This window comes from Scomber japonicus, chromosome 21 (genome assembly GCF_027409825.1).
Source record: "Scomber japonicus isolate fScoJap1 chromosome 21, fScoJap1.pri, whole genome shotgun sequence".
Classification (NCBI taxonomy): Eukaryota; Metazoa; Chordata; class Actinopteri; order Scombriformes; family Scombridae; genus Scomber; species Scomber japonicus.
The window spans coordinates 27,369,513-27,393,454 of NC_070598.1; the positions used below are offsets into that span (position 1 = coordinate 27,369,513).

General features: G+C 40.7%; 1 protein-coding gene across 1 annotated transcript; it reads left to right on the forward strand.

The window, feature by feature from the left end:
* Positions 1–1,550: 1,550 nt before the first annotated feature.
* Positions 1,551–17,447, forward strand: dtx3la (deltex E3 ubiquitin ligase 3L a). Its single transcript, XM_053342371.1, has 4 exons — positions 1,551–1,632; positions 1,748–1,899; positions 13,975–14,186; positions 17,378–17,447. Exons 1-4 carry the CDS (start codon positions 1,551–1,553, stop codon positions 17,445–17,447), a joined length of 516 nt encoding a protein of 171 aa, XP_053198346.1.
* Positions 17,448–23,942: the final 6,495 nt, after the last annotated feature.

The window sequence follows — 23,942 nt, forward strand, 5'->3', positions numbered from 1 at the left end:
ACACACTCACACACACACAGTACCTGTCAAAGCTGCTACACCAGTTCACTCAGTAGTAAACCACAACCCATAAACTTGACAAGCCCACCTCGCTGCCTCTGCCTGGCTCTGTCTCTCTGTCACATTCTCATGTCATCATGAGCTGAGCAAATATCTTAACTCCAGGACCACACAAAAAAGAGAAAGAAGAAAAGGACAAAAAAATTACGGAGTGGAGAAGAAGCGCATTTGAGCAGGTACAGCTGACAGTAACAATAGACCGCTGTTGATCAGCCTCATTGTATTGACTAAAATTAGAAAGTTATTCTCATGCCATGACAGCCAAACCTGCATTTGTTGTGAAGTAGTTACAGCACTGACTGCAAATCTGATACAAAAACTTTTGGATTTAATTCCAAAATACCTTCAATTTGTTCTGTAATAGTTGGACATTAGTGTTTGGCTACAAAAAAATAATAATAATAATATATATATATATATATATATATATATATATATATATATATATATATATATATATATATATATATATATATATATATATATATATATATATATATATATATATATATATATATATATATATATATATATATATATATACATATATATACATACAGAAAAGAAGTACAGAAAGAAGTGATATGTGATATCAAGCTTAAGAAAGAGAGGGGTGGGGGTGGACGTGCTGTAACAGCTGCTTAAAAAAATCTGACATGTTTATCCAGCAGTTTCATAACAATTCACACCTCTATTCACTAGACGCTAAACAACTCTGTCATGTGACTTTAATGACCCTGTGTCATGCTGAGGTGTGAATCACCATAACTGCAAGATCAAAATCACAAGCAGTGGAGACAGGTTTTCAAGACTAATAAAACAAATTCCTGCAACATATCCTGAAGCAAAATGCTGTCAACCTCAAATTGTCCTCAATATTGCAAATTAAAATCAGTCTGTCTTAAAAAGATCAAACAACTAAAACATCCTGCTTGGGGCCAAGGGAAGAAATGATTCTGACCAACTGTTTCTCCAACTCTGTGCACTATGTACAGATGTTCTATTCCAGGATAATACCTGGCAGCAGATTGGCTGTGTGAAATTTTGAATTAAACTCTGAAACAAAATCTGATCATGATAGTATAATATTTTTTTCTCCCAGGAATCATTTCACCAGGAGTTGTCAGAGGTACTCTTTGATTTGGCAGTACACCTCCATAGTTTTGGGGGAGTCTCAAGAAACAGATTCTTAAAGAGTTGTCAAAATTTGTCAAAGCAGCAGAGTTTGAGATGACTTTACCTATATTAAGTCCCTCCAAAAATGCTGTGTGTAAGATTACTTTCTTTCCAGCCACAGACATTGTTTTCACAACAATCATAGTAAACTGACCTTTATGATTAAAATCATTGGAGTGCACATTTAAAGTACTGCAGTCCACTGTACATATAAGCCCATTGATAATCTATATTTTATTGTTCTCAACAGTCAGTCAATGTTACTGTTGATGATCTGTTTCTCTTTCTGTGTGGCTTGTCTCCTGCTTCTCAGTATGGGTTCTGGCCAGAGCAGTGAAAAGCTTCACTGTAACCGCTATCTGAACGGACAGGGTCCTCCATCACTGGGACAGCAAGGTCTGTCACAACATTACACACATACACACCTCTTACTGTGTCTGTCAAGCTTTCTTTACTCAGCTCCTATCCACCTGTGTATAATTTGACTAAGACTGACCTGCTGTCTGTACAGCTAATGAAGAGGTGAATGGGATGCACAAAGAACTGAATGGATGTCAGCCACAGGGACAGATGACCTGGGTGATCCTTCACAGAGACCTGCCAGGATTCCCTGATAACAATACCCTGCAGATCAACGCCATCTTCCCGGATGGAACACAGACAGTAAGCATGGCTAAAACCACATCTGTTTAAAGTCTGAATTATAATAGATCAGAAAAATTGTCTTGGTTAAAAAAAATATTTATGTCCCGAGTTAAAACATGTGAAAATATTTATCTAAAAAAACCTTGTTCAAGGTTTATGTAAATGATCATATTTGACTGAAGGAAAATTAAATCTTGGTTTGTAAACTAGTACATTCTCAAAAGGTGATCAGCTAGATAGATAGGCTTTTATTTGGCAGCCTAGTTTGGATGACAGACATGTTACATGAAACAACAGCAGACTTGTTAAAAATTTAATAATCTTCAATATAAAAATCTCTCTTTGTATTGTCTCCTCTTGTGTTTTGGACCCACTTTTTATGTATGTGTATATTGAATGTTCAGGAAAAGTGCCTATTCATTTGTTTGGTGTATTTTATATCCAAAAGCATTATCTTCATAGAAAATATGTTAATCTTACAGTCAACTACAACTAGGATCAGAAATCCTGATTGATTTACTGATTTAAAAAAAAGGTCAAAGGCAGCTGTGTGTTTAATTTGATTTAAATGAAACAAACAACAAAAAAACTAAACAAAAAGAGCTCAAAGTAGAGCAAAGGTTTCAATGGGGATTCTTTCCACAAAATAAGCTGATAATCTGGTCAAACTGGTTAGCAAATAAACATGAGGATGGGAATGGAGGAAGAATGCTGAACACTTAAGTGAAGATTTCACATTCTGTTTCCTGCAGGAGGAGATTTGACAGTTACCTGTTGCGCCCTGTTTAAATCAATATTAACATTTCTGCATTTATGCAATAACTAATTTCAATAATGAATTAAAGCTGCAAGCAGCGATGATCGGGCCCAAGCTCCCCCGCCACGCCACGACTGAGCGAGACTTGCTGCGACGCATCTTCTTAGTCACATGGAAACAGCGCCAAAATCGCAAATCCAAAATGACCGACTTCCTGTTAGAGTGAGAGTATGGGTCCAAGAGACTTTTGTGCGTCTTTACAAGCTACATAAGTGTACCAAATTTCGTTCATCTAGGTCAATCTGGAGGGAGGGGCTCTTTTTTTTTTCCTTCTACAGGGTGCAATGGCACCGTTTGGCCAGCTGTTCCTGTTTAATGGCTAAACAGGAAAATTCCTCACATCGCCACGAAGCAACCAAATCCCTAATCAAAAAGTTTGATAGCTTTTCAGCTCCAATGTCTCAAGATGTTTCTGAGGGAATTTGAAGTCTGTTGGATTAAATCCCTAGGACAAGTTCGTTAAAGTATGAGGTGTGGAATAGCCAGTCCGAGACTTGTCTTTACACGATACATATGTGTACCGAAATGTATTTGTCTATGTCAATCTGACTTGAGGGGCTCAATTTTTCTTCAATTTTCAAGGGGGCGCTATGGTATCCAGTAGGTGGCACTATGGAGCTGACACAGTATTGATGCATAGACGTGTTCAGGGCGGGCCCCTCTACATGCGTGATTAATTTGGTGTAGATCGGAAAATGTCTGTAGGAGTTAAGGACTTCCTGTTTATGTAACAGCTCAGAAGGCAGGGAACCCAAAAGCACGACAAGATATTTCAGAGTCCACAGATATTTAATCGAAGTCAAACAGGCAGGGGTCAAAACCAGGCAGACAAAAATCCAAAAACTGGGAACCAGGCAAGACAGGCAGGAATGACACAGGCAGAGTAACGCTGGAAAGTTAGGCATGAAAATACAATCTGGCAGGACAAGGGGAAATGGGCCTGTATATGAAGGGGAATTGATGATGATTGCAACCAGGTGTGGAGATGGGCGGGGAAGCACAGGTGAGGGGAGTGAGCTGATGAGGGTGACAGGATCTGAAATGATAGGATAATTAGTGAAGAAAAACATGACCACAACTGATCAACCCATGACAGAATCCCCCCACACAGACGGCTCCTGACGTCCCACCAGGCTGGTCGGGATGGGCACGATGGAAGTCCCGGATAAGAGACGGATCCAGGAACCCAGTAGCGCTCCTCAGGGCCATTGCCCTCCCAGTCCACCAAATACTGATAGCCCCTCCCATGGCGACAGGAACGGAGGAGGCTCCGCACGGTGTAAGCTGGAGCACCCCGAATGAGCTGAGGGGGCAGCGGGGGCCTGGAGGCGGGCTGAAGGGAACTTTCCTTGACAGGTTTGAGGCGAGAAACATGGATGGACCGAGGGAGGCGGAGGCGGACCGCAGCAGGGTTGGTGACACTGGCGACGGGGAAAGGACCCACAAAGCAAGGCGCCAGCTTCTTTAATTCCACCCTCAATGGCAGGTCACGGGTGGAGAGCCAGACCCTCTGGCCAGCAGTGTACCGAGATGCGATGCCGGTTGGCCTCAATACGATACCGGTCAGAGATGCGAAGCAGTGTGGACCGGGCCTGCACCAGCACCTGCGGATGAAGGCCTGGACTGATGGGACTGTGACCTCTCCCTCCTGAACTGGGAAGAGTGGAGGCTGATCCCCCCCGGGAAGACTGGAAAGGCGAGAACCCCGTAGCTGAGCTGGGAAGGGTATTGTGGGCGTATTCCACCCACACCAGCAGCTTGGACCAGGAGGAGGGATTGCGGGACGTGAGGCAACGCAGGGCAGTCTCCATCTCCTGATTCATCCTTTCCGTTTGGCCATTGGACTGCGGATGGAAGCCTGGCGAGAGGCTGACGGAGGCACCCAAGAGCCTGCAAAACTCACGCCAAACACAAGAGGTAAAGTGGGGCCCCCGGTCAGAGACAATGTCCCTGGGGAGGCCGTGCAGATGGAAAATGTGATATAGCATGAGTTCGGCCGTTTGTTTAGCTGATGGTAACTTGGGCAATGGAATGAAATGAGCAGCCTTCAAGAAACGATCAACCACAGTGAGAATGACAGTGTTACCATCTAAGGTAGGGAGTCCGGTAACAAAATCCAGAGAGATGTGAGACCAAGGCCGATGAGGAACAGGTAGAGGTAGTACGAGACCAGCAGGAGTTTGGCGAGAACACTTATTCTGGGAGCAAACCTGACAGGTGAGAAGTGGATCGCTGAGAAAGGATGGCCCCAACACCGGCATCAGAAGCATCCACTTCCACAAGAAACTGAAGCGAGGGGTCAGGAAAGGTAAGTATAGGAGCAGAGGTGAACAATTTTTTCAACTCACCGAATGACCTCTCCGCCTCTGGGAAGAAGCCGAGGCTCAGGTGCTGAGGTTTGCGCCGACAGGAAAAGCGGATTCATCTGCTCTCGGATGGCGTTAAAACTCCGGTCCTGACGAGCAGCAAACTCCTGAAGACCGCCGGCAACCTCGGTGAGTTGATCCTCATGGCGTTGAATAACAGCTGCCTGAGAAGACAGCGCTTGCTGTACTGGGTCTGGAAATGAGTCGGCTGGGTTCATTTTCTGGCCAGATTGTACTGTACTGGCTCAGAAGGCAGGGAACCCAAAAGCACGACAACAGGAAGATATTTCAGAGTCCACAGATATTTAATAGGAGTCAAAAACAGGCAGGGGTCAAAACCAGGCGGCAAATCCAAGGGAGCAGTCAAAAATCTAAAAATCGGGAACCAGGCAAGACGGGCAGGAATGACACAGGCAGAGTAACACTGGAAATGGGCCTGTATATGAAGGGGAACTGATGATGATTGCAACCAGGTGTGGAGATGGGCGGGGAAGCACAGGTGAGGGGAGTGAGCTGATGAGGGTGACAGGATCCGGAATGACAGGATAATTAGTGAAGAAAAACATGACCACAACTGATCAACCCATGACAGTTTAATGGTGAAGGATCGAATGGTAAAGGAAATTGTCGGCGCCACCACACCCAAACCGGATCCCTAATTAGAACGTTTTTAGGAACTTTTCATCTCCAATATCTTAAAATGTTTCTGAGTGAATTTGAAGTCGGTCGGATTAAATCCCTAGGACAAGTTCGTTAAAGTACAAGGCGTGGAAATCGCCAAAATCTTTTTTCAAAATGGCCAACTTCCTGTTGGAGTGACGTTATGGATCCCACAGACTTTTTTGTGTGTTTGGACATGATACATATATATACCAAATTTTATTCATGTACCTCAAACTTTCACATTTTTATATTCGTAAGGGGCGCTATTGAGCCATTTTACGATGCTCATTTTGGCGAACCTTAAAATATCAAATTTTTCGCCAGGTCTGATGTGCATACAAATTTTTGTGACTTTTCGGGTATGTTTAGGCTGTCAAAAAGGCGTTCATTTAGGCAGAACTATAATAATAATAATCGGTACAATTACAATAGGGCCTTCGCACTGTATAATGCTTGGGCCCTAATAATCTTTACGATTACAATAGGGCCTTCGCACTGTATAGTGCTTGGGCCGTAATAATAATTTCTTCAATTACAATAGGGCCTTCGCACTGTATAGTGCTTGGGCCCTAATAAAAAAGAGAAGAATAATCCTTACAGATACTATAGGGCTTCGCGCTGGTCAGCACTCGGGCCCTAATAATAATCTTTACGATTACAATAAGGCCTTCACACTGTTTAGTGCTTGGGCCCTAATAATAATATTTACGATTACAATTAAGGCTTCAAGCAGCAATGATCGGGCCCTCGCACCATGCACGTTGAATTGTGCTGAGGTCGAAGGGTTTTATTGCAGGTATGTAGATGTGTTCAGGCACAAACTCTTATTGGATATTGCATGAAGGGGGGAGGGAGAAAGGAGAGGAGAGAGAGGCACATTGGAAAAATAAACATTGAAAATAGTAGGTCCACAATGGGAAAGTAGTGGGTCCAGGACAGGAACCGGTCTACCTGACGTCTACAGCCCCGGGTTACCTGTGAGATAAGAAAGCACAGAGAACTCCAGGGAAGAAGTTTAAGTTAGTGAATGCATTAATAGCACATGAATGTTAATGGATAAAGATGGCTAGAGAGAGGGAGAAGGAGAAAGGAGCTTAGGGCATCATGGCCTATAGCAGCATAAACTAGGAGCTGGCCCTAACTATAAGCTTTATCAAATAGGAAAGTTTTAAGCCTACTCTTAAATGAAAAGAGGGTGTCTGCCCCTCAGACCGAATCCAGTGTGTAAAAAACAGGAGAGGAGCCTGATAAAAGAAGGGTCTGCCACCCATTCTACTTTTAGAGATACTAGGAACCACAAGTACGATCAAGTATCAAGTAAGATATGATGGAGCCTGATCATTAAGAGCTTTGAAAGAAAGGAGAAGGATTTTAAATTGCAATCTGGCGGTTTGTTATTATAATACTGAAAAAAGTTATAACTGACCAGTCTGATGAGTGTAGATGTGTGTGTGGTTATACTGTAGCAACCTGGAGTCATCAGCTGATTTCATAAACATTGAGCGGCTGTGCGTAATGGCACTGCGCTCTGTACTGCATCTCAGAGTGTAAGATAATACATGCTGTTCATTAAGTACCTTTGCCATAATGAATATGTAGTATGGTGCGTTTTTAATGTGTAAAAATACAGGGAGGAGAAAATGTATGTTAATCAAAGGTAGAATATGTAGAATGAGCAGAACAACGCCATCTAATATCTCGTGATCGTAGTCGCAACAACCAAAAAGTAATTCCAGCAGTCGGGTTGCCAGGTCCGGTGCCGGATTTTATTTTAGCTCTAACTCTGTAAATATACCACTTTATCCACATGTCTAACCTTTTTAGGCGAGAAAGTAGCCCTTTAGATCCACAATGTGACGCTAATTTGTCCAAATAACATCTGCTTAAAGTTTTGTTCCTGCGAATTCTGAGCCACTCAAGTTAGCCGTAGCGAGTAATGCACTTCCGGTCATTTTCACAAAATAAAACACCCGTTGCCTTTTATTATTAAGAAAACCATAACGATAGAGTTGGTGCTTTTATTTTGAAAACAGGAAGCGAACATACCCTCGCTGTAACTGACTTGAAACCACCGAGGTACATTACATTGTAACGCCAGTGGGAGTAGCAGTTAAACCTGGGGAGCGTACCTATGTTCCCTGGGTCCTATGTTCCCCGATCGCGGCTAACTAGGTTGCTAGCTCGGTGGCTAACTCGGCTGCTAATTCAGCTGCTAGCTCGGCGGCTAACTCATCTACTAACTCGGCGGCTAACTCAGCTAACTGGTTAACTGTAGACGGGATCATCCCTATGTTCCCCGGTCACATACAAAGCGGGGAACATAGGACCCGGGGAACATAGGGATGATCCCCTAATTATGTAGCAATACAGTCATACTGCACATCAAATTAAATAGAAGAAACTCCGCTACAAGCACGTCATTTTTACACACACCAAACACAACTCAAACACCAAGCATATTAATGATCAAATATCAAAATCCGAATAGCGTCAGAAAGTCAACCCACTCTCCACATTTCCATTGCTACCGTTTTGATACTTCATGGTACACAAACAAATAGCATCTCATATGAGAGCTAAGACCCTGGCGAGTTCAACAGTACCACTATTATTGCACTAAAAACTCAGTGAACCAGCAGCCAAAGAATACAAAGGTAAACAACCACTTATTTACAGCGACTAACAGACATTCTGTCTTACCTTCGAAGTTTTGTGATGAAAAGTTGTACTTGAGAGCAAAAAACACTAGTTTTAGTAAGTCCAACATGGCTCTGCTTGTTTACAACTCCATTTCACCCAGTGCCAGCCTACAGTAGCTGCACCGGAACAACAGACAACCCTGGCAACCCGCAATTCCAGCCGCTAATTGGCTGGTACAATGTACACAGAACGTGTCAGAACGTCATTGTCGAACTCGTCAAAAAATTTTAAAAATATTAATTCAGACTAAATTTTTTTTTTTATGGAAAAGCAATACTTTCATTCTGTACCCCTCAAAACGCCCCATGGCTGTATTATTTAAAAAAAAAAAAAAAAGCTTTTAATAAATATTCTACATATTCAACCTTTAACACAAGCATTGTGATTGATCACACATGCTGCTCATAACTGAATGAACATGAACACACACACTAGTGATGGAAAATGAATTAACAACAACAAAAGTTTATTAAAATGTGTGAAATGGATCTATAGGTTGTGCTGGTACTGGATGTTGGGGGGGAACAGACGAAACACGAGCACAGTATGGAGAAGGCAGTATTAGCTCTGGAGCTGCAGTCATATCAGAGGAGGGAGATTACCCTGAAGTCTCTTACCATGTTCCCTCAGCAGCAGTCAGCTGATGAGCTACATGCTCCTGCTGCATTAGAAGTTGCTCCAAAATATTTAAATAAAATAATAAAAATAAAAAATAAAAAATAATAATATGCAAGAAAATGACAGTCAGCTAGGGCTGGGCCTATTTACGTAATTGACGTCGACGTAATCGATTACGAAACTGCACCGATGCGTCGGCCAAAACAAAAAATGGCGGCAGCGTGTAGCAGCAGCAGCCCGAGTCAGAGAAAAGTGCTCTAAAGAGAGAAAAGTAGACAGCAAAAACAGAGCTTTTAATCAAGAATGGTCACTCTGACCCTGTGTCTAGACAGAAAGCGTAGCGTTAGCAGCATGTTTAGAAGATCAACAGCGAGTGTCTACACAGGAGGCGTTCAGGTACATGGTTAAGTGTAGGTCACCCACGTTTTGGAAGTGCTCAGAGCCCAAAACACAATGACTGTAGCTAAGCACTTAAAATGAAGGAAATGTCTCCACAGGCATTTCAAAATCAGTTTGTTGCATCTATCTGGAGAGATTTTGGGAGCAATACTCTGAAGGGGATGTATTAAAGAAATGTTAAATAAATATTGAAATGTTATAAGAAATCAATGTTTTTTGATATTCATAATGTGTAAATTGCTATAGTAATCAAATAATGGGAAAATAATTGATAATTGAAAAAATAATCGTTTTGCCCAGCCCTACAGTCAGCTCATTCAATCAGATTCAATAAACAATAGCATACCTTTATACTCTGATAGTTTCCCTTCTCCTAAATGTTCAGAGCAGCTGCTAATATAAACACACACACTCCCTCTTGGATAGCAAAGGCACTCTTCTTCTCCTCCTCTCCTCCTCTCCTCTCCTCCTCTCAATCAATCAATCAATCAATCAATCAATCAATATTTATTTGTATAGCGCCAAATCCCAACAGAGTTATCTCAAGGCACTTTACACATAGAGCAAGTTCTAAACCAAACTCTTCAGGTTTTAACTTTAAAGAGAAAGAAAAAACTCCCTTTTAACAGGAAGAAACCTCAGGCAGAACCAGACTCAGAAGTGGGCGGCCATCTGCCTCGACCGGTTGGGGTTGAGAGGAGAGAAAGGAAGGATAGAGGAGAGAAGCACAATGAAAATCAACAATGAAGCTAGAAGGTCCGGACTGGAGTTTGTCATCCGGACGTCTACAGGCCCAGATTACCTGTGAGACCAGAAAGCACAGACAACTCCAGGGAAGAAGTTTAGGTTATTGAATGCATTAATAGTACATGAATGTTAATGGATATAGATGGATGGATAGAGAGAGAGAGGGAGGAGGAGAGAGGAGCTTAGTGCATCATGGGAGTCCCCCGGCCTATAGTCTATAGCAGCATAAGTTAAGAGCTCTAAGAGCCCTAACTATAAGCTTTATAAAAAAGGAAAGTTTTAAGCCTACTCTTAAATGTAGGGAGGGTGTCTGCCCCCCGGACCCAATCTGGAAGGTGGTTCCACAGGAGAGGAGCCTGATAGCTGAAGGCTCTGCCTCCCATTCTACTTTTAGAGATACTAGGAACCACAAGTAGACCTGCATTCTGGGAGCGCAGTGTTCTGGTAGGTACATAAGGTACTATAAGCTCTTTAAGATATGATGGAGCCTGAGCATTAAGAGCTTTGAAGGTGAGGAGAAGGATTTTGAATTTTATTCTGAATTTTACAGGAAGCCAATGCAGTGAAGCCAAGATGGGAGTAATATGATCTCTCTTTCTAGTTTTTGTCAGAACATGAGCAGCTGCATTCTGGACCAGCTGGAGAGTCTTTAGAGACTTGTTAGGACAGCCTGATAATAATGAATTACAGTAGTCCAGCCTAGAAGTAACAAATGCATGGACTAGTTTTTCAGCCTCATTTTGAGACAGGATATGTATCAGATTTTTGCAATATTACACAGATGAAAGAAGGCAGTCCTTGAAATTAGTTCTATGTGGGAATTTAAGGATAAATCCTTATGAAATACAACTCCTAGATTCCTTACAGTGGTGCTGGAGGCTATAGTAATGCCATCCAGAGTAGTTATGTCATTTGATAGTGAGGAACACCATGTCTAACTTTTGTTTGCATGGAGGATTTATCATTAACATTTACAAACTGAAATCTATCAGATAAATATGATTTAAACCAGTTTAATGCTGTTCCTTTAATACCAATTAAATGTTCAAGTCTCTGCAACAGGATTTGATGATCAATAGTGTCAAAGGCAGCACTAAGATCTAACAGAACAAGGACAGAGAGAAGTCCATTGTCTGATGAAGTTAAAAGGTCATTTGTAACTTTTACTAGTGCTGTCTCTGTGCTATGATGAGCTCTAAATCCAGACCGAAAATTCTCAAATAAACTGTTACTATGTAGAAAGTTACACAGCTGATTAGCAACTGCTTTCTCAAGGATCTTGGAGAGAAAGGGAAGGTTCAATATTGGCCTATAGTTGACTAGAACCTCTGAATCAAGAGTAGGCTTTTAAAGAAGTGGTTTAATTACAGCTACCTTAAAGGACTGTGGTACATAACCTGTCACCAAAGACAGATTAATCATATCTAATAAGGAAGTGCTAACTGAGGGGAATACTTCCTTGAGCAGCCTAGTTGGAATTGAGTCTAAGAGACAGGATGATGGTTTGGATGAAGTAATCATTGAAGTTAATTCTATAAGGTCGACTGTAGAAAAACTACATAAGTAAATAAGTATCAGGTTTAACAGCAATTTCTAGGTATCCTGTGTTACAGGATACATCAGTGCTTATTGAGGGCAGGAGGTGATTGATTTTGTCCCTAATAGTTAAAATGTTATCAATAAAGAAACTCATGAAGTCATCACTACTGAGAGTTAAAGGAATACATGGATCAGTAGTATTGTGGCTCTTTGTCAGTTTAGCCAAAGTACTGAAAAGAAATCTTGGACTGTTTTTATTCTCCTCTATTAGTGATGAGTAGTAGGCGACCCTTCTTATATGTTTTAAGACTGTTTTGCCAGGCTAAGTGAGATTCTTCTAATTTAGTAGAACGCCATATTCTTTCTAATTTTCGTGAAGTTTGCTTTAATTGTCTAGTTTGTGAATTATACCATGGATGTAATGAACTTGACCCAGACAGAGAGGACTCAATTGCGCTTCTCAAAGAAATTTAATAACAAAAAACGCTCCCAAGGAGGATGAAAATACAACAAAAAACACTCACTAGGAGGAGAGAAAAACACTCAAAGAACAAAACTCAAAACTTGACTTTCTACACTCGAAAAAACAGAACTCAAAACTTGGCTTTCTAATGCTGAATGACTGGAACTGGAGACAGACAAAAACGAACTGACAGCAAGCCAAGGGAGACAAGGACTATTTAAACATGAGGTAAGGGGACAGAGGTGGAACCAATTAGGGGCGGGGTTAACAATCACAATGGAGGGAAAGCACACAAAGGGAGGAAGTCAGGATCTGAAACGAGAGGGGAAAAGGTGAGTACAAAATAAAACAGGACGTGCATGACAGGACTGGACATCAGTGACTTGACTAAACTGAAACATACAAGACCCACACACGAACTAAACTAGACATGACCTGACATAACCATAATTAACAAATTTGACGAGACATAACAATGGAGCTGTTCTCTGTTGTTTAATGACCTTCTTTTTTAGAGGGGCAATGGAGTTCAGAGTTGTTCTCAGTGAGTCTGCAGCACTATCAACAACACAATCAATCTAGGGGGGACTAAAGTCAGAATAAGTCATCTCTGTTGTATTGAGACATGGCATCGAGTTCTCTCATCTTGACTTCATTTGGATTTAAAATTGATTAATGAAAAGTTAAGACATCACAAGTGTTTAAATATCACAGTTGATGACGTTAATCTAATAAGGCTGTGAGTCTTAATATCTTTATAACAGGGATCCTTTAGCATTACCTACTGTGTGTCTTAGTTACCATGGTTAAACAGTAAATAAATAGTTCAAGCTTCATATAACTCCCGCGAAACAACTAATGTCGCTATAAGCAGAATTTATCCATCTGTTCTATAACATCTGGACAGTCTGAAGAGCCACATAATAACTTTATTCCACGTTCAAGTTAGCAGATAGCTAACCGGAAGTAAGCCTCTCATTCAACCAGCCAGGTCAGGAAAAAGGAAAGTTCCTCAGACTGAAGATAATGTGAACTACAGAGATTTACAACACAACTTGAGGCAGCCTGTTTCTGTGTCTGTGTTTGATCATTAGCAGTCATCCCTGCAAACCCTGATCCCAGAGTCCCTGTACTTTTGGAAGATACACATTTTGAATCTCTCCTGGTGATCTTCTACCATTCCTTAACTACAAACTGAACTTTTTCCTTTGGTCAGATATTCAGTGAGTGATACACCTGCTCAGCTGGACATCCCCCTGTATTGTTGTAAATTGGCAGACTATATAAAAAAGTAATTGGAAATGTTTCACTGTTCACCCAGTATGGGTGTGAGCGCAATCAAACATAGAGTGGAGTCAGCACTTTAATATTGGTCATTCTTTAATTTCCAATCAATAGTACTACAAAGCCAGAACAACTCAAGTGTGTCAGTGTCCAAATGGTATTCTGCATTAAGTGACTACTTACCAGCTGCTAGTTCCACCATATTTCTAAATTATAGTTAAGTTACAGATATGCCTGTAGTACATCATATTGTTGATGATTGTCATGGTGAGTTTTATCACACATGACATTTATTAAATTATTATTGCATTTCTTTATGCTGTAGTCTGCATCCACACACTCAGTGCTACTAATATGTATGTTTGTGAACACAGAGACAACACTAGAGCTTAATTAATCAAAAATGTATGTCAAAACACCCCTGTTCTTTACATTTGAACTGAAGTGGTTCAGACAATCCTAGCTTCTAAAGTCTTTTTTAACTTACCTACCTGCAGGAGAAACACCCCCACCCTGGCCAGCCTTATGCAGGGCTACGGCTCTGTGCTTACCTGCCTGACAACCGCGAGGGCAGAAAGGTTCTCAGGGGGCTGGACAAGGCCTTCAACCAGCAGCTCCTGTTTACTGTTGCCACCAATAAGGACGGAGAGGACATTGTCACCACAGCATCTATTCCCCTAAAAACCCAACCAGATGGAGGGAACGTGGTGTGAGTACACATTATATCCCCTGTTGGCCACTGGAAAATTCACAATACAATATAAATACAATTTAACATACTGTAAATTATTCAATTTGATATGTGCCCCATTACAAAGACCACTTTTGATGGGCTGAAGATAGTAGAATAAAGCTTACAGTGGATATGATATTTTTGTAAATTTCTGTTATTTATATTATGTTATGATATGGAATGCTAAACATGATCAAACTTCCAAAGCTTGAGATGGAAGTATGTAGAAATGCTGCCTGCAATTAGTTTCCAGGTGTTCTTTGCATTGTCCACACACTCCAATAGCCGCGTTTCCACTGCAGGAGTTCCTGGTAAAAGGAGGGAGTAGGAACTTCTACAGGAACAGTCCTCTCACTCAGCCCTCTCAGTGGCCGTGTCTCCACTGCAGAATAGGACCCCTCGGCGACATCATGAGTTTCGATCGCCACGTAATTGTTGTGCGATTACAAACCCCCTCTGATTCTCTTCGGTGCCGTAGACTGCAATCAATGCCTGCACCTTATCGTCGGCCCATTTGTTGTTCATCTTTCATCATTTTCTTGTTTACAGCGGTGTCTGCTAGGCCAATGCTCCTCTTCTGCTGGATTTTAAAAATGCTGGTTGTTTTGGTGCTTTCTGATGGCGTCAGAGCCTGCTCAAGGTTTAGCCAATTAGCGCCGGGTTAACCTCAAGCCCCACCCAGGAGCTTTTCAGGGCAGAACGGAGTACCTACCCTGGAGTAGGTACTCCGTTGGCCCCTGTAAAAGTTCCTGTAAATGGCCCTGTGGGGGAGGTTCCTGCAGTGGAGACATGCACCAACGGGGCTGATCTGATGCCCATGCAAGACGAAATCTGTTTCAAAACTAAAAAACAGGTTTAGGCACAAAAATGAATTCAGTAGGTTTACGGATAGATCATGGTTTGGATTAAAATAACTACTCTGAGATGGGAAACTCAGTTCCAGAACAGCTGATTTGAATTAATTCAATCAACTATTGAGTATGTTCACCTTGAGTTTAGCGCATGCATGACCGCTATAAAAAGCCATCTTCAATGGAGCCCCGATACCTTGTTTCCCCATGGCAAACACTGAGGAAAAAAAAGATGGAGTTACGTCACCTCACTGTGACTGGAGCTCCCCCTGCAGGCCTGTGGTGAATATGATCATATATTTCACAAAAAGTAACACCGCTGCAGACGCTAAGGAGAGAGAAGCAGCATGGGAGAAAACTGCTGCCTGAATCAATACTTAAGTTTGAATGCAGCACTCCATTGACTTAACATTGCTCATTTAAAATTGTAGAATACAGGTGAAAAAGTGGTGTAATGTAATTGGAATCAGCTAAAAATGAAATAAAAAAATGAAATTCAGAAAAGTAAGGCACATTTTGCTAGGCTATGATTGTACCTGTACCTTTTATTTTATTAATAGTAGGGCTGTCAGCGTTAACGCGTTAATCGCGATCAGATTAATGCAATCCATAACGCGTTAATTTTTTTTAATCACATTTTAATTTTGCAAGCCTTTTTGTCCCTTCTACTCCCCCGTAGACGGCTCCTCTAGCTGTAGCGCTATGCTTTGAAGTGGCTTCCTGCAGTAAACCTACCGCGGTGATGGAAAGTAAGAGAGCTACTGGACTTTTGAACGGCTTGTTTAAAGTACCTGTATGTAACAAATATATTCCAAGTAATCATAAAATTGCCCTAAATATCACCAGACATTAAGGAATCATGTTAATTTCAAACACTGATATCATTGACAGTAGTAGTCCAGCCAGAATATTCACATTTGAAAAGCTCAGTTGCAGCCCTCAAGTAATGTTTATGTTGTCATTCTGTGTTTTGGCCTGATGCGCCACCCACCACCTATCTACCAATCACAAAGTCAGTAGCGTTTCAGCATCCAGGTTGCCAGTTGCCACTGAGCTGCAGCTAGGAACACTGCAGATAATGTCTGATGTTACAAAACCAAAAAAAACTCATTATGACTCTCAAATACGTTGTGACAATCTGAGAAACAAAACAAGGGTATGTATGGTATATATATAGGAGATGCCTTTGAAACATGGAGACGGTTACAGCGTCATACAGCACTCAGCTGCACCCGCTGCTAGAATATGCAGGATCACGTCCAACAACTGGCAACCCGCGTGAAGTAGACTCTGGCAGGGAGGGGGCGAGGAGTAACAGCTCTTTCCAGTGTTTTGAACGTGGGCCACAGTACCATTTCTAAACACTTGGTGTCAGAGTTACATACTTCAACTTTAACTTTAAAAAACTTCCAGGCGGTAAAATGCAACCTGTGTTAAACGGTGTGCGTGGAGTTTGAGTTAGCACCTCCACGCTAAACACCCAGGTGCAGCCAAGCAAGCCTCAGCTCCACCAAAGTACCATTTTGGAGTGTGGGAGTCGCAGCAGAGCCGTGATTGATTCCCAGTTAAGACACTCTGGTAAGAAATGCTTTACATTATGGGCTTAAAACTGCCTTGAAATGTAAAATAACAGGATTTTAAACATGCAATTCAAAACGCGATTAATCGCGATTAACTATGGAAATTCTGCAATTAATCTTGATTAAAAACATTTATCGTTTGACAGCCCTAATTAATAGTTGATGTAGGCTATTAAACAAAATAAATATTAATTCAGTGGTTATTTCATGTAGTAGCCTAATGTAAACCCCCAACAGAAAGCTGTTTTAACCCATATGTCCTCTCATCTAATATCCTGCTTAGTAGATTAACATTTTACACATTTTCAACACTTTTATTTAACACAATTTTACATATATTACACACACACACATATATATTGCCGGCAAATGTTAAGAAATGAAATGAAAGCACATCCAATTGAGCCCAGAATACATCTCCCGACATAAGGCATTGCAAATTAAATCTGCCTCGATATCTATCGGATTGCGAAGAAACAGACATTTATTTAGCCAGCAAAATGACTTGTATAGTTTGAAAGATTTGTGACAGTGCAAAAACAAACAACATGCTACTGAAGCAAATACATCAGTCACAACCAAAATCAAACTCATTGTAGTGTGAAAGCCTGTTTTGCTGCTAATTCTCCTAATAACTTTTGTTAAATGTGTTTTCATTGTTCAAAGGGGGGCATGACAGAAGATGTGTGAGAAATATTGCTGTAATAAGATCATTGTCTTTATTGTGTTCTTTCAGTGATGGATACCCAGATCCTGACTACCTGAAGACTGTGAGAAAGCTACTGAGGGACAAAGGCATTGAATAATACAACTTCAAACAAGAGTTTATTACATTATCTAATGGATGTTTCTAAAGTCATTTGATTTGATTTCACTTTATTATCAGAATATTATTCTGAAATGTCCATTTGTGTCCCACGGTATACACTGTTTCACATACAACACACATTTAACCACAAGTAAACAAATAGGCCTACTAAAATATATACTATATATTACATCAGATATTATTACATGACTTTATAAATTATTTTAAATGACTTCAAACACAGTATGCTATTATTGTATTTTGAGGGCAGTATGGTTGGGCCATATCCCTGTACAAGATATTTCTGAATGATAATGATGAGGTTTCAATCAGCACAGGGTTCAACTCCACTTACTGAAAGATTTGTTTATGCCATACATTTGCTATGTAACATTTAATGTTGTATGATATACTTCATGTTTAAAGTCATGGATAGAGTGAAAATATTGCATCCTATTAAATGATTTTCATTCATTTTATACCACAGTCTTTTGTTAAATAGATCCAAATCGAAAGAACACTTCAGAGCAATAGAGACACAGAGCATCCCCATGACTACCTGGCTCAAGTAGTCGAAACAAAAAGACACACCATGGTAGACATTAAATGAAATATATTGATTTAAGCCAAAATAAACCAAATTACAAATTGTGGCAAATTAAAGTATGAGGTATGGACATCAGTGGCAACAGTGAATGCCTAAGAGTGTGTGTGTGTGTGTGTGTGTGTGTGTGTGTGTGTCTTCAGGAAGGTCTGAGCTCACACAACACAGCCTCTTATCTTAAATTTGTCATACTTGTGTTGTGAGGTGGACCTTTATGAGTGGACTAGTTTTTCCTAAACTGTCACAGAAATTAGAAATAAATGAATAAAGTCCTTAACAAATAGTCAGTTTGGATTGTGGAAAAGTCACTGTGTAGTTTCAGTGGTTAATATTTGTATTGTAAACTGGCATTATGTCATAATTTCAATTGCCAATTAAAATGTCACCATGATTATGGATTCCAAAGTGGAATTTATATATTACAACTCAAAATTTCTTCAAAGTGACCTAATGAACGGGATCAATCCATCTGTCAGGGTGTGAACTATAGGGGAGCCAGGGGTAGCTTGGCTCTCCTTAATAAGACATGAGCTCCCCTGAAAACATGATTTGTGACATTTCAGGGGTACCTTGGCCCTCCTTAATAAGACATGAGCTCCCCTGAAAACATGATTTGTGAAATTTTAGGGATCTCTAAAATACTGTAAATATGCTATTTCTGGCATGCATGCTATTCTTGCCATTATCACTGAAGTGTGGCAGTGCTGTGCCATAAATTTCACCCCGTTTAACTGAAAAAATAACTAACTTTTTTGGTCACTCAGTCTGCATACCGCAGTCTGCATTCATTTCTGCGATGTGGTAGTCAGCATGCAGTGATGCCTAAAAAGTATCATACAGTGATGTCTTACGTGTTCATTAATCAATAATCATATACAGCCAATTATGACAGTCCTCTTTCAGTCACTTAGTACGAGTGTTGCTTGCATCTGGCCCAATGAATGAGAAGGGAGTCACAAATAAGCTAGAGGACACCAGGCCCAGGTGCCCTGACTAACTGCAATCAGCATCAGCTCATTCACCTGCAAGTGAAACAGAAATTAGCCACACCCAACACATGACCTCACAGGCGCATCCCACTCACAGTTAAGCCAGGCTTATTTCATTAGTCTGGCTCATTTTTCAGCAGATTTGGTTCCATAAAGCAAGCTCAGCATAGTTCAAGCTCAGTTACCACGGCAACTTATCCTGGAAAACTAACCTGATCTGGGCCGAGTTGCTGCTTAGCCCAAAAGAAAACAGATGATTTAATATATTATGTGGTTTCATTAATCATCATCACATAAAAAGAAACCCAGTTCAAATGAAGTATACTTAATAATAATCATATATTTTTATGATTATATACATACTTATACATACACATATACATATATATTATATTATACATATATATATATAGATGACTTAATAATCATATATACATTCATACATATATATGGTCGATTACATAGTTAACTTAACATGTTTGTATGTATGCAAAAATATGTAATATTTTAATATAATAAGATGTAATATTTAAATTCATATATCTTTAACTGCTATTTTCCTGGTAGAAAGCGGTTTTATAGGTTTTGGTTATTAATTAGTTCATTTAAAATAATGACTTTTGTTTGTGTTTTGGAGTTTGCATCGTTTCTGCACTTCCAGCTGTTCTTCTCCAAATGAAACGGTTGGCCGCGGTCGGCCACCGTAGTTTTGTGTTTGTGTGTCTTTGGTTCTGCATCGTTTATGTATTTGCAGCGTTTGGCCGTTGCTGGGCATTTGCCCTTGTCGGCCACTGTACGTTCAACCCTGGATGGTCCAGATGGATGGTTGGTGAATGGCCACCAGGCTGCGACGTCAGCAAGGAGGTGGGGGAATCATGTTTTGGGCTGGAATCATGGAGAGAGAGCTGGTAGGCCCCTTTAGGGTCCCTAAAGGTGTGAAAATGACCTCAGCAAAGTATATAGAGCTTCTGACTGACCACTTTCTTCCATGGTACAAAAAGAAGAACCGTGCCTTCCGTAGCAAAATCATCATGCTGCAAAGAATTCCTCTGCGTCATTGGCTGATATGGTCATAAAAGGAGAGAAACTCATGGTGTGGCCCCCATACTCCCCAGACCTCAACCCTATTGAGAACCTTTGGAGCATCCTCAAGCAGAAGATCTATGAGGGTGGGAGGCAGTTCACATCCAAACAGCAGCTCTGGGAGGCTATTCTGACATCCTGCAAAGACATTCAAGTAGAAACTCTCCAAAAACTCCCAAGTTCAATGGATGCAAGAATTGTGAAGGTGATATCACAGAAGTTAACATGTAACTTGGCCTGTGAAGATGCTTTTGATTGAAATAGATTTTGATTTCAGTAAATATGACCTCCTAATGCTGCAAATCAACAAATTACCATTTTCAGTTTTTTAGCACCTATAAAATGTTTTGAAACTCTGTTGTGCATAATAATTTGGAGCAGTGCATTTTGAGTTTTTATTTTTGAAAAAAATACTGTTGTCATTGGGACGTTTGTTCAATGAAATTTGAATTATACTCTAATGGTTGATGACATGAAAATTATACTGACTGTCATTTGCATTGACTACTGGGTCACGCAAAACAGCATCAAGAAAGCACCTGAGCAGTCATTTAAAAAGACAGCTGCGGCGCGCAGGTGGTCGAGTGGTTAGAGCGCATGCCGTATACGCAGCCGACCCCGGTTCGAATCCCGATCAGAGGTCCTTTGCTGCATGTCAACCCCCCCCTGTCTCCCATGTTTCCTGTCAATCTACTGATTAATAAGGCTTCTATGCCAACAAAATCTTAAAAAAAAGAAAGAAAAAAAGACAGCTGCAATATGATAGGCTGACAATGAAGGTGTGTCACCATGCTATTGGTTAGACTTGACCAGGTGATGTGAACAGCTCCAGCAAACAGCAATTGATGCTCCAGAAATAACAGCAAGGAAAATATGAGGTTTGACAGAGATCAGAGGATCAGGATAACTAAAGAATGAGAAATACAACTATGACCTGAGCATACAAAAAGGTAGTCTTCCTGTCTGAACTTAGGCTAAGCTTCACTAGTCTGAATACTCGAGCCTGTCTTGAATTAGTTTGATTGCGTGAATGTGGCTCGGCCTTTATGAAACTGCTTTAGCCTGATCTAATTCGTTGGGCTCATTCAAGTCAGGTGTTCGACAATAAGCGTCACTTTTCTGAGCTTGCTTTATGAAACGTGAATGTGAAAGTGTGTATAACTTGACTGATACTGTGTATTTACATATATCTTATGTAAATTTACATACAAGGATAATGTACACTAATGTTGTGACATATTACAGAAAACACTGTTGTAATAATGTATATTGCTTATAATTGTGCATATAGCTGTACTACGATACTTAATGGCAACATTTCATATTGTTATATACTTTATGATTCTGTAAATCTGTGCAGTCATTGTTTCTAGTGTGATTTGATAATATTTCAGTCTTTGGTAATCTGTGCATTGGTCTTCCCCACAGATTCCACTGCTGTGTGGTTTGGACACATGGGGAATAAGAGAGGTTCCATTGCAGAACTGTTACAGTTGGAGGTGGTGGAAAAAAACTCCATTTATTGGTCTTATTTTTCTCTTCTATATTACCCCCTTACCTAAAGCCCTGCTGCTCCCTTATTGGTCCATATTGCCAAGTTTGAACTTTCCCAGTTTAATGCAGGCCTGATGTTCTCTTCAAACTGAATTACAGCCTGGTCCTTGCACTCACAATAAAGTATAATCTCATTTGGGAGGCCTCTGTCATCCAGGAGCCTCTTAAACCACTTTCTCTTGGATGCTCTCACACACACACACACACGCCCATCTGTCCACCACTGGCAGGTCACACAGCCTGTCAAATCTATATTGACTCCAACGTGCACACATGCATGAATGCACAAACACACACATACACGCATGCGTTGTTTCTTTTTTGTGAAAACGTATGAAAAAGACATTTTTGTCTTTTTTACATTTATTTATTTCAAAAATGATCTTAAAACCATAAGTCAGATCAGACATAGAAACTGGAATTCCAAAAAGAAAATTAAATTGAAAAAAAATCCTTGCTTTCCTTTCAGTTCTTCTGTAATTTCCTTCCAGTCAGCAAGAAATGACCAGTGGAATTTAAATGGGCAAATTGTGCCTGAAGTTGAAGCAAAGAAAGTGTTTAGCAACACTACATAGATATTTTATGTGCTGGCATTCCACGTCTTCCTCTGTTATCACTGTCCTTCTGTTAGAGGTGATAAATGGTCCACACCAGTGTTTCATTAAGCTCTTTAATTTGGCCCACAATTAGAGGTCATTCCTTTAGAAGACAAAGCAGATTGTGTGCCTGGTAATTACAAGCATGGTGGATGCCTGAGATGGATGTAATCTAGATATCCATCTCTTGTCCACAAAGAAAGCCAAAATGTAGTTTATAGATCAATCTATAGAAGACAGATAGACAGTGTTGTGCTTGAGAATCAGGGTCTCACTAAGGGGACACTATTGTTGGCACCTAGTCATAATGGGGAAGCTATTATTTAGAGGAGTGGATGTGAGAGAAAGAAAGAAACAGCAATCAAGAGAGAGCGAAAGTAGAAAAGCTTGGTATACATAAACGTGCACAGCCCAAAGGCTATGGACATGTGTCACCTGATACTGGCTGACTAAGCTTGTTGTTTCTCTCGCTCAAAATGACGCTAACCCACGAGCAAGCTAACTTGCTAACACAGGTAGGAAGGAATACAGCAGCTGGTCTGACAACAGATATTAACGAGCCACAGTGGGGCCTGTAGCGGACTAAAATAAACAGTTTAACAACTGTAAACAAAGCAAAGCCAGTGAGGGCACGCAGGGCTTAGATGGCAAGCCTAAACAAAAGCAATACAAAATAATACTAAGCTAGTATTATACACACACATTAATAAACTCTGCTCAGACAAAACCCTTACTGTCCTTTGGTGGCGAGTGGTGTCTTTCATCCGTTAGGAGGAAGCTTGTCTTCAAGTGTCTGAATGTCCATTGTCACCTGGGTGACATCATCGGCAGGAAGTGACACCAGGAGCCTCACAGCCAATCAGGGAAGATAATCCCCCAGGGGATTATGGTTTTTGAGTCTCAGGTTGATTCTACCCAGAACAGCTGTCTGGGGGAAGGGCTCTGGGGGGGTTACAGGTAACCCACATCAGGCTTTGATTCTTCCTGCTAGGCCGGGCCTTTGTCTTTGAGCAGACAAAAGGGGAAGCCGTGTGCTTTGGTTCACTAAAGCACCAGGATATGGAGGCCCCTACCAATAGATAGAATAGCAATAGAAAAGATTAAAGAAAGCCGATATGGAGATGTTGTCTTGAGAAAAAAAAAACAAAATCAGTGGCTTGTTCAGACTTTATACTTACTTCTAGAGGCCATGTGAATCATGACTCTTTTGCCACAGAGGCAAAGGTAGAATAGTGTGATGTGAGAGTATGCAGTTAGTTTACAGTATTTGCTTTTAAAAAGCATACTTGAGAATCAAACTGATGGGCTTCTTGGGGACTCAAGATTCTGGCCATATAATCGTAACGTTCCTAGTTCGAGTTCATCTCAGGACCTTTGTTGCATGTCATCTCTCCTCTCTCTTGCCTTATTTCCTGTTATCTCTACTGTCCTTTGTCAAGCCCCCTCCTCCCCACACCATTACCATGGTGAACCAATATGGCTCTGCATTTTTGATATTTAAAAACCTTTAGAATCAATCAGATAATAGATAGATAGATACCAAAGCGATTTCAAGGTTCACAAACCTTTAGAGGGGTATGCTTTCAAGAAGTCAGCTTCCTTTACATTTATCTTTGCACTTCTTATCCTTCAATAAGGAGCCCTTTCCAGCCCTACCCATTCGCCCA

Excerpts from the sequence above, each read along its gene's own strand:
- dtx3la (XM_053342371.1), top strand. The coding sequence starts at position 1,551 with ATGGGTTCTGGCCAGAGCAGTGAAAAGCTTCACTGTAACCGCTATCTG. Across the intron at positions 1,633-1,747 it reads TCCATCACTGGGACAGCAAG|CTAATGAAGAGGTGAATGGG; the intron begins GTCTGTCACAAC and ends CTGTCTGTACAG. Across the intron at positions 1,900-13,974 it reads TCCCGGATGGAACACAGACA|GAGAAACACCCCCACCCTGG; the intron begins GTAAGCATGGCT and ends ACCTACCTGCAG.